Raw genomic sequence first — 14,183 nt, forward strand, 5'->3', positions numbered from 1 at the left:
ATATATAAATATGATAGATAGATAAATAAATACATCTGTTGGGCCTGCAGTTTGTGGAACAAAATCTTTTAAATTTAATTTAATTTAGGTTATTGTATTTCTATGCTGCCCAACTCCTAAAGGACTCTTTTTATATAATAAAATGAGGCTAGATAATTGTTTGATCAGTTTGAAGGTTGTATTTACATTTATACTTGAAAATTAGCTTAAACCTTAATAGCTGGGCTCTAAGTCTGTTTCCAGACTAGGGAGTAGTGCTAGGGAGTACAGTATTGACTGTTTGTCACTTGGAAATCAGAAGCTAGCTAAAGTTTTGCATGGCGATATGGCAATTTAAAAAAAATCCAGGCATAAGGAGGTCAAAAGTCTATGGAGAAATAGAATAATCAACAATAATAAACAAACAGTTAGTTTGTTCTGCAAATTAAGTTTTATTTCCTTTCTCTCAAGTAAAAAGCCATTTTCTATGCCCAAATCACACAAATACATATTAATTATTAAAACTAAAAAAAAACCCCTGACTACACTGCTAATGAGGGCAGTTGTAATAAATAATAATGCAAAAATTATTTCCATTACAAAAAATGTATTAATGCAATTTCCCTTTGTCAGTAACATCTTAACCAAACTGTTACTGTGGTTACAGAAACTCTAGTATCCAAGGAAACTACTACCTCCAAACAAGAAATGCCATCATCTTTACTTCTAGAGGTACCTGCCCTGATTGATTTCAATAAGGCATGGGCAGATCTCAATGACTGGCTTTCTCTATTGGATCGACTGATACAATCCCATAAAGTTACCGTCAGTGATCTTGATGAAATTAATGACATGATCAACAAACAAAAGGTATGTAAAATATTTAGACACTGATTTTTCTATGTATTGACACAAATAGCTACAATAACATGTCTGTCAATGTAAAAAAATATAAAATCTTATTAATTAAATTTTTAGCAAACCTGTTTTAAATAGAAATCTGATTTGAATTTTTTTTACACAGATGTTTAAATATTTGCAAAGAGTATAAATAAAAAATCATCACATTCTACATATTGCTTTTAGTGGAATAATTTTCCTTATATTTGGATTCCATGCCAAATTATCTTCAGAAACTATTCTATTTTTTGGAATATAAGATGTACCTTTTTCCTCCCTAAAAGTGGCTAAAAATTTGGGTGCATCTTATTCTCTGAATGTAGCTTTATTTGAAGCTTTTTCCCCCAGCCCTAACCAGGTGCTAACAGTGTTGTTGTTGTTGTTATAATAATAATAATAATAATTATTATTATTATTATTATTATTAATTAAATTTGTATGCCACCCCTCTCCGTAGACTCGGGGTGGCTCACAACAATAGTAGCAAAACAATATGTAATACAAATCTAATAATTTAAACTAAACACCCATAATTTAAAAACATGCACACAACACACCATACATAAACAATATAGGCCTGGGGAAGTTATTTCAGTTTCCCCATGCCTGACGGCAGAGGTGGGTTTTAAGAAGTTTACGAAAGGCAAGGAGGGTGGGGGCAATTTTAATCTCAGGGGGGAGCTGGTTACTGAGGGTCGGGGCCACCACAGAGAAGGCTCTTCCCCTGGGACCCACCAGACGACATTGTTTAATCGACGGGACCCAGAGAAGGCCAACTGTGTGAGACCTAATCGGTCGCTGGGATTCTTGCAGCAGAAGGCAGTCCCGGAGATATTCTGGTCCGATGCCATGAAGGGTCAAAACCAACGCTTTGAATTGTGACCGGAAATTGATCGGCAATCAGTGCAGACTGCGGAGTGTTGGGGTAACATGGGCATACTTTGGGAAGCCCATGATTGCTCTCGCAGCTGCATTCTGCACGATCTGAAGTTTTCAAACACTTTTCAAAGGTAGCCCCATGTAGAGAGCATTACAGTAGTCGAATCTCGAGGTGATGAGGGCATGAGTGACTGTGAGTAGTAAGTCCCGATCCAGATAGGCCCGCAACTGGTACACAGCTGAAAGATGGTTCTCTAATGTGAGCTGTGGATCGAGGAGGACGCCCAAGTTGTATACCCCCTCTGAGGGGGTCAATAATTCCCCCCCCCCCAGGGTGATGGATGGACAGATTGAGTTGTCCTTGGGAGGCAGAACACACAGCCACTCCGTCTTATCCGGATTGAGTTTGAGTCTGTTGACACCCATCCAGACCCCAACAGCCTCCAGGCACTGGCACATCACTTCCATTGCTTCGTTGACTGGACATGGGATGGAGGTGTACAAATGGGTATCATCTGCGTACTGATGATACCTCACCCCATGCCACTGGATGATCTCACCCAGTGGTTTCATGTAGATATTGAATAGCAGGGGGGAGAGGATCAACCCCTGAGGTATCCCACAAGGGAGTAACCTTGAGGTCGACCTCTGACCCCCCCACTAACACTGACTGTGACCGACCGAAGAGGTAGGAGGAGAATCACTGAAGAATGGTGCCTCCCACTCCCAACCCCTCCAGCCGGCACAGAAGGATACCATGGTCGATGGTATCGAAAGCTGCTGAGAGGTCAAGAAGCACCAGGACAGAGGATAAACCCCTGTCCCGGGCCCGCCAGAGATCATCCATCAACGCGACCAAAGCAGTTTCCGTGCTGTAGCCGGGCCTGAATCCTAACTGCTGAGGGCCTAGATAATCAGCTTCTTCCAAGGACCACTGGAGTTGGAGCACCACCACCTTCTCGACAACCTTCCCCATAAAGGGAAGGTTGGAGACTGGCCGGTGGTTTTTAAGAATGGCTGGGTCCAGGGAAGGCTTCTTGAGGAGTGGGCGCACGAGTGCCTCCTTGTAGGGATCTGGAAAGGACCCCCTCCCCAAAGAGGCATTGACAATCTCCTGGACCCAGTTCTCTGTCACCTCCCTGCTGGCGGAGACCAGCCAGGAGAGACACGGATCCAGTAAGCAGGTGGCGGAACTCACAGCTCCAATGGCCTTGTCCACTTCATCAGGTGTCACAAGATCAAACTCTTCCCAGACAGGTGGACAAGTACAGGTCCCAGTCACCTCGACTGACTCGTTGTCAGTCGACTCTGTTATCCAATTGGAGTCGAGGTCTGCCCGGATCCGAGTGATTATATCAGAGAAAAACATATTAAAATCCTTGACACTACTTGGTAAGGGCTCCCCAACTCCCCCCTGGTTGAGAAGGGAGCGGGTCACCCTAAACAGAGCGGCCAGGCGGGATTCCACTGATGCAATCAAGGTGGCATGATACGTGCATCTTGCCGCCCTGAGCACCACTTTGTAAGTCTTAATGTGAGCTCTTACAAGTATTCAATCAGATTCAGACTTACTCTTCCTCCATCACTTCTCTAGACGTCTCCTCTGCCGTTTCAACTCCTGGAGCTCCTCGTTGAACCATGGAGCTCTCCAGGATCTAGTGCCGTGGAAAGGTCACAATGGCGCAATTCGGTCAAGAGCTCTGCTGCAGCCTTGTTCCAGGCCTCAGCCAAAGACTCTGCTGAACTGTGGATGAGTGTATCTGGAATAACCCCAAGCGCCTTCTGAAAACCCTCTGGATCCATCAGGCGTCTGGGGCGGAACAACCTAATTGGTTCCGCCTCCCTGCGAGGAAGGATTGGAGCCAGGAAATGAAGCCACAATAGGAAATGGTCTGACCATGACAAAGGCAACACTTCTAAGCCCCTTAGTCTCAGACCATTGCTCAATTGCTCAGAGAGGAATACCATGTCGGGTGCGTGACCCCCCTCATGAGTCGGACCCTGTACTACTTGGGTCAGGTCCATGGCTGTCATGGTGGCCATGAACTCCTGTGCCAGTTCAGAGGTTTCGTCGAGTGACGGCAGGTTAAAGTCCCCCAAGACAATAAGTCTGGGGAACCCCAGCGCCAACCCGGCTATCTCCTCGAGTAGCACAGGCAGGGCTTGTGACACGCAGCTGGGAGGCAGGTACATGAGAAACAAGCCCACCTGAACCCCTAAGTCCAACTTCACCAGGAGGGACTCGCAACCCACAATCTCTGGAGCAACGAGTCTACGCAGGCCAAGGCTCTCCCTGGCTATAATAGCCACTCCTCCCCCCCCCTTCCCTGGGGTTGAGGCTGATGCCATATCTGAAACCCGGCTGGGCAAATTTCAGAGAGAGGAACTCCTCCCTCCGGGCCCAGCCAGGTCTCAGTTACACATGCCAGGTCGGCCTCCTCATCCAGAATCAAATCCCGGATGAGGAGAGCTTTATTTACCACCGACCTGGCATTGAGTAGCAGCAACTTGAGTCTAGGGCCAGAATTACACTCATCACCAGTATTCTGGGTTGAGCTCACGGAGCCAGAACAAGGGATCGTTATTAAGCAGCGATCCCTCCTTCCCCTGGAATGGCTAGCTCTGTGGCTCCCGCCATATCTGCCTCTCCCCAGCAACACCAGAATATTCTGACCCTCTGCCCCCCCCCAGAGATAGGTGCCCTCCCCCCCGCCTGCCTCTCCAGTGCCAGGTAGGCCAAATATATCATTTACATCATTCCCATTCACCTCACCCATATTATAACCCCACCCATCCCAACCATACTGTTGTACATACTCTTGATCAGTTGGAGGATGATGAAGATATTGAGGACTCAGATTCAGATAGTGTTTATGAAGTAGTGGGGGGCCCGGCGTTACAGGTAGTAGAACAGGTGAGAGGCCAGCCACAGGATGGGGTTATGAGTTCAGGATCTAGTGAGGGAGACTCAGACGCGCGCTGGGTTAATCCTAAATTCAGAAGGATTCAGAAATGTATAGAGCAAAGGTCTGGAAGAAGATATTAAGGAGAGGAATGGTTAAATATTGTAGTGAGGTATTTGGTATGTCAGGGGGCTAGTGGAGAAGAAGGGTGGAGTTTCAACATTGCTGAAAAGAAATATGGAGGGGGTTTTCACCACGCTAAAGTATTGTATTGTATTTAGTCAGTGCTGATGTTTTTTTATAGCTATGTAGTTAGGAAATAAATCTTATCTAAGTGAAGCAGGAAAAGGAATGTGAGAAATGCGGCTGAGAGGCAGATAACGGACCAAGTGATGTCTGGAAGGTGTTGAAATACAGGAGAACAGAGAAATAAACGGAGTTGCTTTATTCATGAAATGATGCAAATGAGTTATTTGTAATTACTAAACTTCTACCAGAAACCAGAACACATACCAATCATTCATTCCATACATACTACATCCACCCCATTTATCCATCATTTTAAGAAACCTCCCAATAATTTAATTAAAAAGAAAGTTAAAACAAAATTTAAAATATTAATACTAATATTAATACTAAAAATCTAAAAATTAATTATTAAAAAAGATTAAGAAAATAGGAGATAGATTAAAATTCATTAATCAACAAGTCAGAAGTATGTAGCACCAGCTCTCAAAGGTGAGTTCAAAAAACGTTCAGTGTTCTGTTTGGCACAGGTCAAAAGGGAATGGCAAAGTTCTAAATAAATACCGGTAGATTCTGTCCTCCAAAATCTCTGAGGCAGGCTTCTAGATTTCTCTTATGCTTCAGTCACCAATCTCGGTCCCTCTGTCTCCACAATGCCGCTCGGCTTTTGAAGTTCGCCCCAGCCTCTTTCCCACATCTCTGTAGTTGTCAGGAGACATCTTCAATTCCCCAGTCCTTTAGTAACACCGCACAGCCATACAGCCACCACACAATCTCCACAAATCTCGTCACAAGCCGGCAGCCTCCACGATGTTCTCCTCGGCTTCCTCTTCCACAGGGGCAATTTCCTTCTCCCTCCGTAAGCCCTGCCATAGCTCGCCGGCTCCCACAACGCTCCTCCAGCTTCCTCCTTCAACAGAGCGGCCGCCTCACTTCCTCTGTAACAGCCCTCCACTCAACGGCTCCTCCAAAGCCGAGTGCTCCCACCATACCACGCTAGAACTCCTGGGCCCGCCGTGAAGGGAGGGAGGGGGCAGCTGTCTTCAGATCCGCCCGGATCAATCCTTAGTCTCTGGCTCCAAGAAGCCCCAGTTAGTTCCTGGTCTCGTCAGGTTCTTACTCTCTGGGTGGCGTGACAGCTAGCAGATGCCATCTTCCACCTCCCAGCTGATCTTTCCTCTGGTGTTTTGCGCTCCAGAGTAAAACGGCTCCGAACGCCACAGAAGATTACAGAATTGAGGGTCTTCAGAGGCAGCAACGTTTTGCCTCCCCGAACAATTAGAACATTTTTTGCTAACTTGGATTATAATTCCTATTTTCCTGATGTTAAAACCGTAGTCCAGCGGAGCTGCAACCTCCGCCCTCCTCTTTGCCTCCCCACTGGAACCAGAAGAGCTTATTGTGGGGATTCAATGCACGCCAACTTTATAGGGCTTCTGCTCCTAAACCGGTTTGCAGTAAAATTCCCCTTCAACTATCCTTCCTGGAAGTGCCTGTTATAATCTTCCCCTGCCTTCCTGCCTTGAGATGCCCTTCCCCCTGTGGTGATGTGGCCAACTCTCCAAAAGCCTGCGCATGGGTCCGGAGGCATCACAGCCAATAATCCCCCCCCCAGTGTAATGGATGGGATTGTCCTTGTCGGGGGTAAGCTTGAGTCTATTAGCACCCATCCATATCATGTAGATATTAAACATCAAGGGGGAGAGAATGGACCCCTGAGGAACCTCACAAGGGAGGAACCTAGGGGTCAATCTCTGACCCCACTAACACCAACTGCCACCAATCAGAGAGGTAGGAGGAGAACCACGGTAAAATGGTGCCTCCCACTCCCAACCCCTCCAGTCGGCTCAGAAGGATACCATGGTCGATGGTATCAAAAGCTGCTGAGAGGTCAAGAAGTACCAGGATACAGGATAAACCAGCAGGGAGGTGACACAGGGTGAGATCATCGAAGGGCATGGGGTGAGGTATCATCAGTATGCTGATGATACCCAGCTTTACATCTCCACCCCATGTCCAATCAACGAAGCAGTGGAAGTGATGTGCCGGTGTCTGGAGGCTGTTGGGGCCTGGATGGGTGCCAACAGACTCAAACTCAACCCTGATAAGACGGAGTGGCTGTGGGTCCTGCCCCCCAAGAAGAATCCCACCTGTCTGTCCATCACCCTGGGGGGGGGAATTATTGACCTCCTCGGAGAGGGTCCGCAACTTGGGCATCCTCCTCGACCCACAGCTCACATTAGAGAACCATCTTTCAGCTGTGGCGAGGGGAGCGTTTGCCCAGGTTCACCTGGTGCACCAGTTGAGGCCCGATTTGGACCGTGACTCACTATTCACAGTCACTCATGCCCTCATCACCTCGAGGTTCGACTACTGTAATGCTCTCTACATGGGGTTACCTTTGAAAAGTGTTCGGAAACTTCAGATCGTGCAGAATGCAGCTGCGAGAGCAGTCATGGGCTTCCCTAGGTATGCCCATGTTACACCAACACTCCGCAGTCTGCATTGGTTGCCGATCAATTTCCGGTCACAATTCAAAGTGTTGTTTACGACCTTTAAAGCCCTTCATGGCATTGGACCAGAATATCTCCGAGACCGCCTTCTGCCGCACGAATCCCAGCGACCGATTAGGTCCCACAGAGTGGGCCTTCTCCGGGTCCCGTCAACTAAACAATGTCGGTTGGCGGGCCCCAGGGGAAGAGCCTTCTCTGTGGTGGCCCCGACTCTCTGGAACCAGCTCCCCCCAGAGATTAGAACTGCCCCTACCCTCCTCGCCTTTCGCAAACTCCTTAAAATCCACCTTTGTCGTCAGGCATGGGGGAACTGAGATATCTCCCCCGGGCCTATACAATTTATGTATGGTATGCTTGTGTGTATGTCTGTTTAATAATGGGGTTTTTAATATTTTATATTGTAAATTATTAGATTTGTTATAAACTGTTTTTATTATGTTGTGAGCCGCCCCGAGTCTACGGAGAGGGGCGGCATACAAATCTAATAAATAAATAAATAAATAAATAAACCCCTATCCCGGGCCCGCCAGAGATCATCCATCAGCGTGACCGAAGCAGTTTCCGTGCTGTAGCCAGGCCTGAATCCTGACTGCTGAGGGCCTAGATAATCGACTTCTTCCAAGGACCGCTGGAGTGACACTATCTTCTCAACAACCTTCCCCATAAAGGGAAGGTTGGAGACCGGACGATAGTTATTAAATACAGCTGGGTCCAGGGAAGGCTTCTTGAGGAGGGGGCACACAAGTGCCTCCTTGTAGGGAGCCGGGAAGGACCCCACTCAAAGAAGCGTTGACAATCTCCTGGACCCATCTCTGTGTCACCTCCCTGCTGGCCGAAACCAGCCAGGAGGGACACAGGTCCAACATACAGGTGGCGGAACTCACAGCTCCAATGGCCTTGTCCACTTCATCAGGTATCACCAGATCAAACTCACCACACACAGGTGGACTAGGATGGGCCCCTGTCACCTCGACTGACTCGTTGTCAGCCAACACTGTGATTCCTATTATGATATTACATTGTAATAAGGCAAACATTGGGGCTGTTGACTTGCTTCCCATGGGGAAAATAGTCCCTTCCCTACCTAGGAAAGGCTTTGTTCAGCCGTAAGCTATGCCAATTTTGATAAATACATCCCCTATAGCATTGTTTTGTATTCTTTCTCATCTAATATATATGTTTGTAGATAATTCAAGAATTTTAGGAAACAAATACTTCCCCCAGAATTAGGTTCAGTTTATCCATGGAACGATTTATTAACCCGTCTATGTAGTAATATTTTTAAAGTATCCATAAACCCCGTATATTTGTAGATAAGGCCCCAGAAGATAATCTAATCCTCAATTTTTAACCAAAATATCATTTAAATGTGCCTCTTCGACCAATGGATAAATCAACAGTGATAATTGAAGCATACATAGCATAAGGCCACATAGCATATCTCTGGGTAGCCTTATATACAATATATATAAACAACGTACATCTGCTCTGATGCCACAATCAGACATCTTTCCTCATTAGTAGGGCACTCTTAACAGAAATTTTGAAGTAATTTGGGGTCTGGCTAGCTTCTAATAAGAGAATGACTAATTTTATTTTTCAACAAGAAAGACTAATAAAGAATTAGATAATTGGTTAAAGGACTACTCGGTCATATGCAAAGGAGATAATTTCCTACAATGTCCTTCTCATAAAGAAAAAGCTGTCACAATGAAACTTCCGATCACTTAGTACAGTATGGATATTGTCATAGTACTACTAAATCCAAACTACACTCTCCATCTTTGTCTCTCTCTCCCATACCCTTACTGGGATTTGAACCTGTAGATGTCTGCCTGCAAGGCAACATTTTAACCTCTAGGCCACAGGCTTGTCACACACAGACACATACCAGCAAAGAGAAAGAGGAGAATAATGATGGAAGAATCTGTACCCCTCCAGATCTTGCTAGACTACAAAACCCAGTAGCTCGAAATAGACCTACTAAGTACAGGTATGCTAGTAATTCAGTCCAAAGACAACTGAAGGGGACAAAGGTTTCCAACCTTTGCTTTACCATCTTACAGTTTCCACGTGGTCGGCTCTAATGAGTATTCGCCGGCCTGCAACAGGACTGACAAGTAGCAAAAAAAGGGACAACAGGTGGTGTGCTAGCCCCTCTTATACAGGGCTCATCACCCTGCCGCCTGGGTCCCACTTCCCATGTGCTGGGCATGCTAGGCCTCCTGGGAGATCTTGTGTGTTCATGGGAGATCACCAATCCCTCCCTGCCACATGCGACAGTGGTTGTGTTATCCGGCCACGCTGCAAATACTGGCCAGCCACTGCTCGGCCAGCCTCACAATGATTGAATAGGAGGGAGTGGCATACATAAAGCAGGATCTGCAAAAGCTGTTAACTCAGAGAAACAAACTTGCTCTACCGAAGGGATCGTGCATACAATGTCCGAGAAAAGTAGCGAGCAAGGATAGGGAGAATGCTGGGGTAAGACCTCCACTACCACCCAGCCAGAAACCAACTCTTTCTGCCCCATCAAAGATATTGAAGCCAGTTTGGAGGTCCCCATGAAGCCCAGATGGTCGATCAGAGTTGAGGAAGAAAGATAACTGGGATGGAAGAATCTGAGGAGTCACCCTCACACAGGGCAGTCAACCACCGGGCTACAAATGTGAGCTGGAAGCCCTATATGACCAGGAAGATCTGATTGAAGAACTGGACAGAGATAACCACCTCAAGAGAAACATTATGCAAATTTTGATGGAGGCTTTTGAAAACCTCAGAACCAGGGGGAGACTAGATCGACACCAGACAGGGAGTGAGGTAGCAGCAATATCCTACAAGCCCAGGATTGCTCCTCCAGTGAGCCCACTCCACACAGCACCAGCCCTTGCAATTGTTCATGGCCAGCTCAGAATGTCACAACTGGAGAGGAAGACACCCCCCCTTCCCTACGGGAGTGAAGCATGATGGCAACCCACAACAATTGGGGACTTTACAATATCTTTTTCCATCTTTTGTGATTAGATCCACACTTTGTAGTAAGCTATCATGTAGTTTGCTTATTTTGGATTAACATAACATACCTCACCAAAGTGTTCAACCATTATTGGCTAAATAATTGACAGGCTTAGACAGATGAGCACAAATCAAAGCACACTGATGATGTCACCTTGAACGGTGACAAAACATGCAACAAAATTGTCAAATTCGGAGCTTGGACTAACAGCCTATCAACCTACATGTATTCAAATTAATTTCAATTGTATATATACCATGGTGACCCAGAAAACTATGTTCATGAAATAGGTGAAGATAACACAAAGGAAAATTCTGCATGGTTAATAAGGTTGTATAACATATTTTAATAGTATTAATATATATTTTTAATATATTTTATTCATTAAAATGGTATGTTATTTTTTTTAAATTTTCATTTTAAAGCAGGGATTGAAAGCTATTGCAATGTCTGACTAATATTGATTATCCCTATCTGTATTCTAATTTAAGAAAGAGTCTGAAATGCTGCTGTATTTATGAAAAGTTTTTTGTTAAATGCGTAGTCCAATAAGAACTGGCCAATTTGTTAGAATATCTAGTGAAATATGTTTTATGTAAGTGCTCTCATCCTGTAATTTTTTTGCCCAAGCTGATTACATTTGTTTATACAGGACAACTGCTCTCAATCTTTTCTAAACCCATGAACCCTTCTTAAATACCTTTTGTGGCCAGAGACCACCAAGACTAAACTCAAGCTTTAAATCATAAAACTTCATAGACTCTCTATGACGACAATGAGGCCACTCAGGGTCTGTGCACCACAGTTTGAGAACAAGTTACATAAGGTTGAGAAATATTATATAACAACAAAGTTCATATTTTGATCTCTGAACTTAAAATAAAATATCAATTCATCCTACATAAATCTAATTTCTTCCATTGTATATTACTCATGGGACAGAGTAATAGTAACATCTTTTTATAGGCATATCTGACTGGATATATTTTCTATACTTTGCTTTTCCCACTGAAAGTTAAAGACATGACTGCTATTCAATATTCCATCGACGTTAAGACAAAAATGATGCCTGAATGACTTATATCCATTCTTCATAAACTGTAACATGTATACAGTACTTTTAAATTTTAAGTTTAGAGTTTCATTTGAATTTCTTAAATGATTATTTTGATAAAATTGCATCTTTATTAAGTATAGTTTTAATTATCATAAATTATTTTATTCATTAGGTTTTTGTATTTTTAAAATATATAATCACCTGTTATGATTAATTATCCCTCTCTCTCTATTTTTTTAGTTGGTACATTTTATGGAAAAGAATATTAATAATAAAAATAGAAATAATAATAGAAATATCAAAATATATTTATGATTTCAGGCAACATTACAAGATCTGGAACAAAGGCGACCACAGCTTGAAGAATTAATAACAACAGCCCAGAATCTGAAAAATAAAACTGGCAATCAAGAGTTTCGAACAAACATCACTAATCGAAGTAATGAATTTTTTGTATTTAATATTTTAAAAGTATAAAAATTGTGATTTGTATGTAAACGTTAAGTACTGCATTTTCCGGTGTATAAGATGCACCTAGATTTTAGAGGAGGAAAACAAGGAAAAAAGTATTCTGAACCAAATGGTGTAGTGTTATATTGTTTAATAAAATACCAGTGTAGCAAAATACATTTTAAAACGATGTATACTTTTTAACATCATGTATACTTTTTAACCCTGCTGTTCTGTTCGAAAAAACTCCCTAATCTTATGTTCCCGGGTCTATTTGACCCGGACTGCAAATTGATCATTTTAGGTACTTATATTTGGTCTTTTTGAAAGCTTTTTTCACCTGGAAACAAGTTTGAACATTTCTGCACACAATGGAATGAAAATTGAACTGAAGAAATTAATCCTTATTGGTTTATTTTGCACATAAATGTGCCTCCCCCCCGTTTTTGTGAAAGTTTTTTCAATTTATGGATAGTTTTGCTTGCAAAATCCATTCTATTTTACTAAAGTTGGTGTGGGATTGGTAGCTTGAACAGTTCTGCAAACAATGATATGAAAATTGAAATGAGAAAAGTAAATCTTATTGGTTTATTTTGCTGATATAATGCATGCACCCCCCCGTTTCTGTGAAATAGTCTTCACTTTATGGATAGTTTTGCTAGCAGAATGCATTCTATTTTGCTAAAGTTGGTGTGGGATTTGTAGCTTGAACATTTCTGAACATAATGATATGAAAATTGAACTGGAAAAATTGATGCATATTGGTTTATTTTGCACATAAAGTTATTTCAATTTATATAAAAATTATGCTGTTAATTTCAAACTTACATACTTTTTTTTAGTAAAATGGATTTCTTTCATAAAATTAGTTATCTGGCTACAATGTGGTTGATTTTCAAAAGGATATTCCAAATATTTCTAGAAAAATATATATAACAAGTGACAATAATGGCACACAGCAAGGCCAGGTGGGGTGGCCCTTTTGTGGGAAAAATAAACCAATAAGAACCATTTTTTCCAGTTCATTTATATTTTTCTTATGTTCAGGATTGTTCAATTTAATATATCAAACCTTTTGGGGGGAAATTCCTTAGGGATTTGTAGCCTTAAAAAATATAAATTGACACGAAATTCAGAAAGGATGGGGGAGGGGCTTTTTGATCAAAATAGAAATATAAGTCTCAATTTTTCCAGTTCAATTTTCATATCATTATGTTCATAAATGTTCAAACTAGTTTTCCAGTTGAAAAAGTTTTCAAAAAGACCAAATTCAAGTGTACCTAAAGAAAATCATTTTGGTCCGGGTCTATATGACCCGAACAGACTAAACATGACTTTTTTTTTGCCCAGAAAAAAAAATTTTCCCCCACCCCCACAAATATTTTTTTGATGATCAGCATTGTTAAATTGAGTAAATGAATGCCTAAGATTTTAAAGAATATTTCGGATTTGGAGCATAAAAAAATAAAAAGGGAAAATGGTTGCAAGCATCCGAGGGGGGGGGGCTTATTTCTGATGTTAAAAAACCAGTAAGAATCATTTTTTTCAGTTCCTTTATATTTTTCTTATATTCAGAAATGTTCAAGCTACCAATCCCACACCAACTTCAGTAAAATAGAATGCATTTTGCAAGCAAAACTATCCATAAATTGAAAAAACTTACACAAAAACAGGGGGGAGGCACATTTATGTGCAAAATAAACCAATAAGGATTAATTTTTTCAGTTCAATTTTCATATCATTGTGTGCAGAAATGTTCAGACTACTTTCCAAGTGAAAAAAGTTTTCAAATTGACCAAACATAAGCACTTCAAATGAAGAGTTTTCGGTCTGGGTCGTATGTGACCCGAACAGAAGATTTGGGACTTTTTTTGCCCAGCAAAAACTAAAACCCCCCACCCCCAAAAAAAATTCTCATAGAGAGAACCCCTGAAATGATGAAAAGTCATGAAATTTCAAGTTTCAGATATGCAGGGAAAATTTTTTACAGGGACTCAAACTTGGCTTCGGGTCACATAGACCCGAAACAGAACAGCAGACGTCTTCGTCTTTTAGAATTTCCTTTTCCTTCCATTTCTGTGCAAATACAATTCTTGCCGCTACTAATATATGAATTATTAAATAGTATATTTCTTTTCTTATTTATTTGTTTGTTTGTTTGTTTGTTTGTTTATTGATTGATTGATTGATTGATTGATTGGATTTGTATGCCGCCCCTCTCCGCAGACAGTGATACCTAA

General features: G+C 42.5%; 1 protein-coding gene across 1 annotated transcript in view; it reads left to right on the forward strand.

The window, feature by feature from the left end:
* The window catches only part of LOC139167142 (dystrophin-like), a 1,540,372-nt gene that overhangs the window by 886,106 nt on the left and 640,083 nt on the right, over positions 1-14,183 (forward strand). The window contains exons 48-49 of the mRNA XM_070751563.1: positions 647-849; positions 11,815-11,932. Of these exons, the coding sequence (XP_070607664.1) occupies positions 647-849; positions 11,815-11,932 (321 nt within the window). The remainder of the gene's footprint in view (positions 1-646; positions 850-11,814; positions 11,933-14,183) is intronic.

Source organism: Erythrolamprus reginae, chromosome 4, assembly GCF_031021105.1.
Source record: "Erythrolamprus reginae isolate rEryReg1 chromosome 4, rEryReg1.hap1, whole genome shotgun sequence".
Classification (NCBI taxonomy): Eukaryota; Metazoa; Chordata; class Lepidosauria; order Squamata; family Dipsadidae; genus Erythrolamprus; species Erythrolamprus reginae.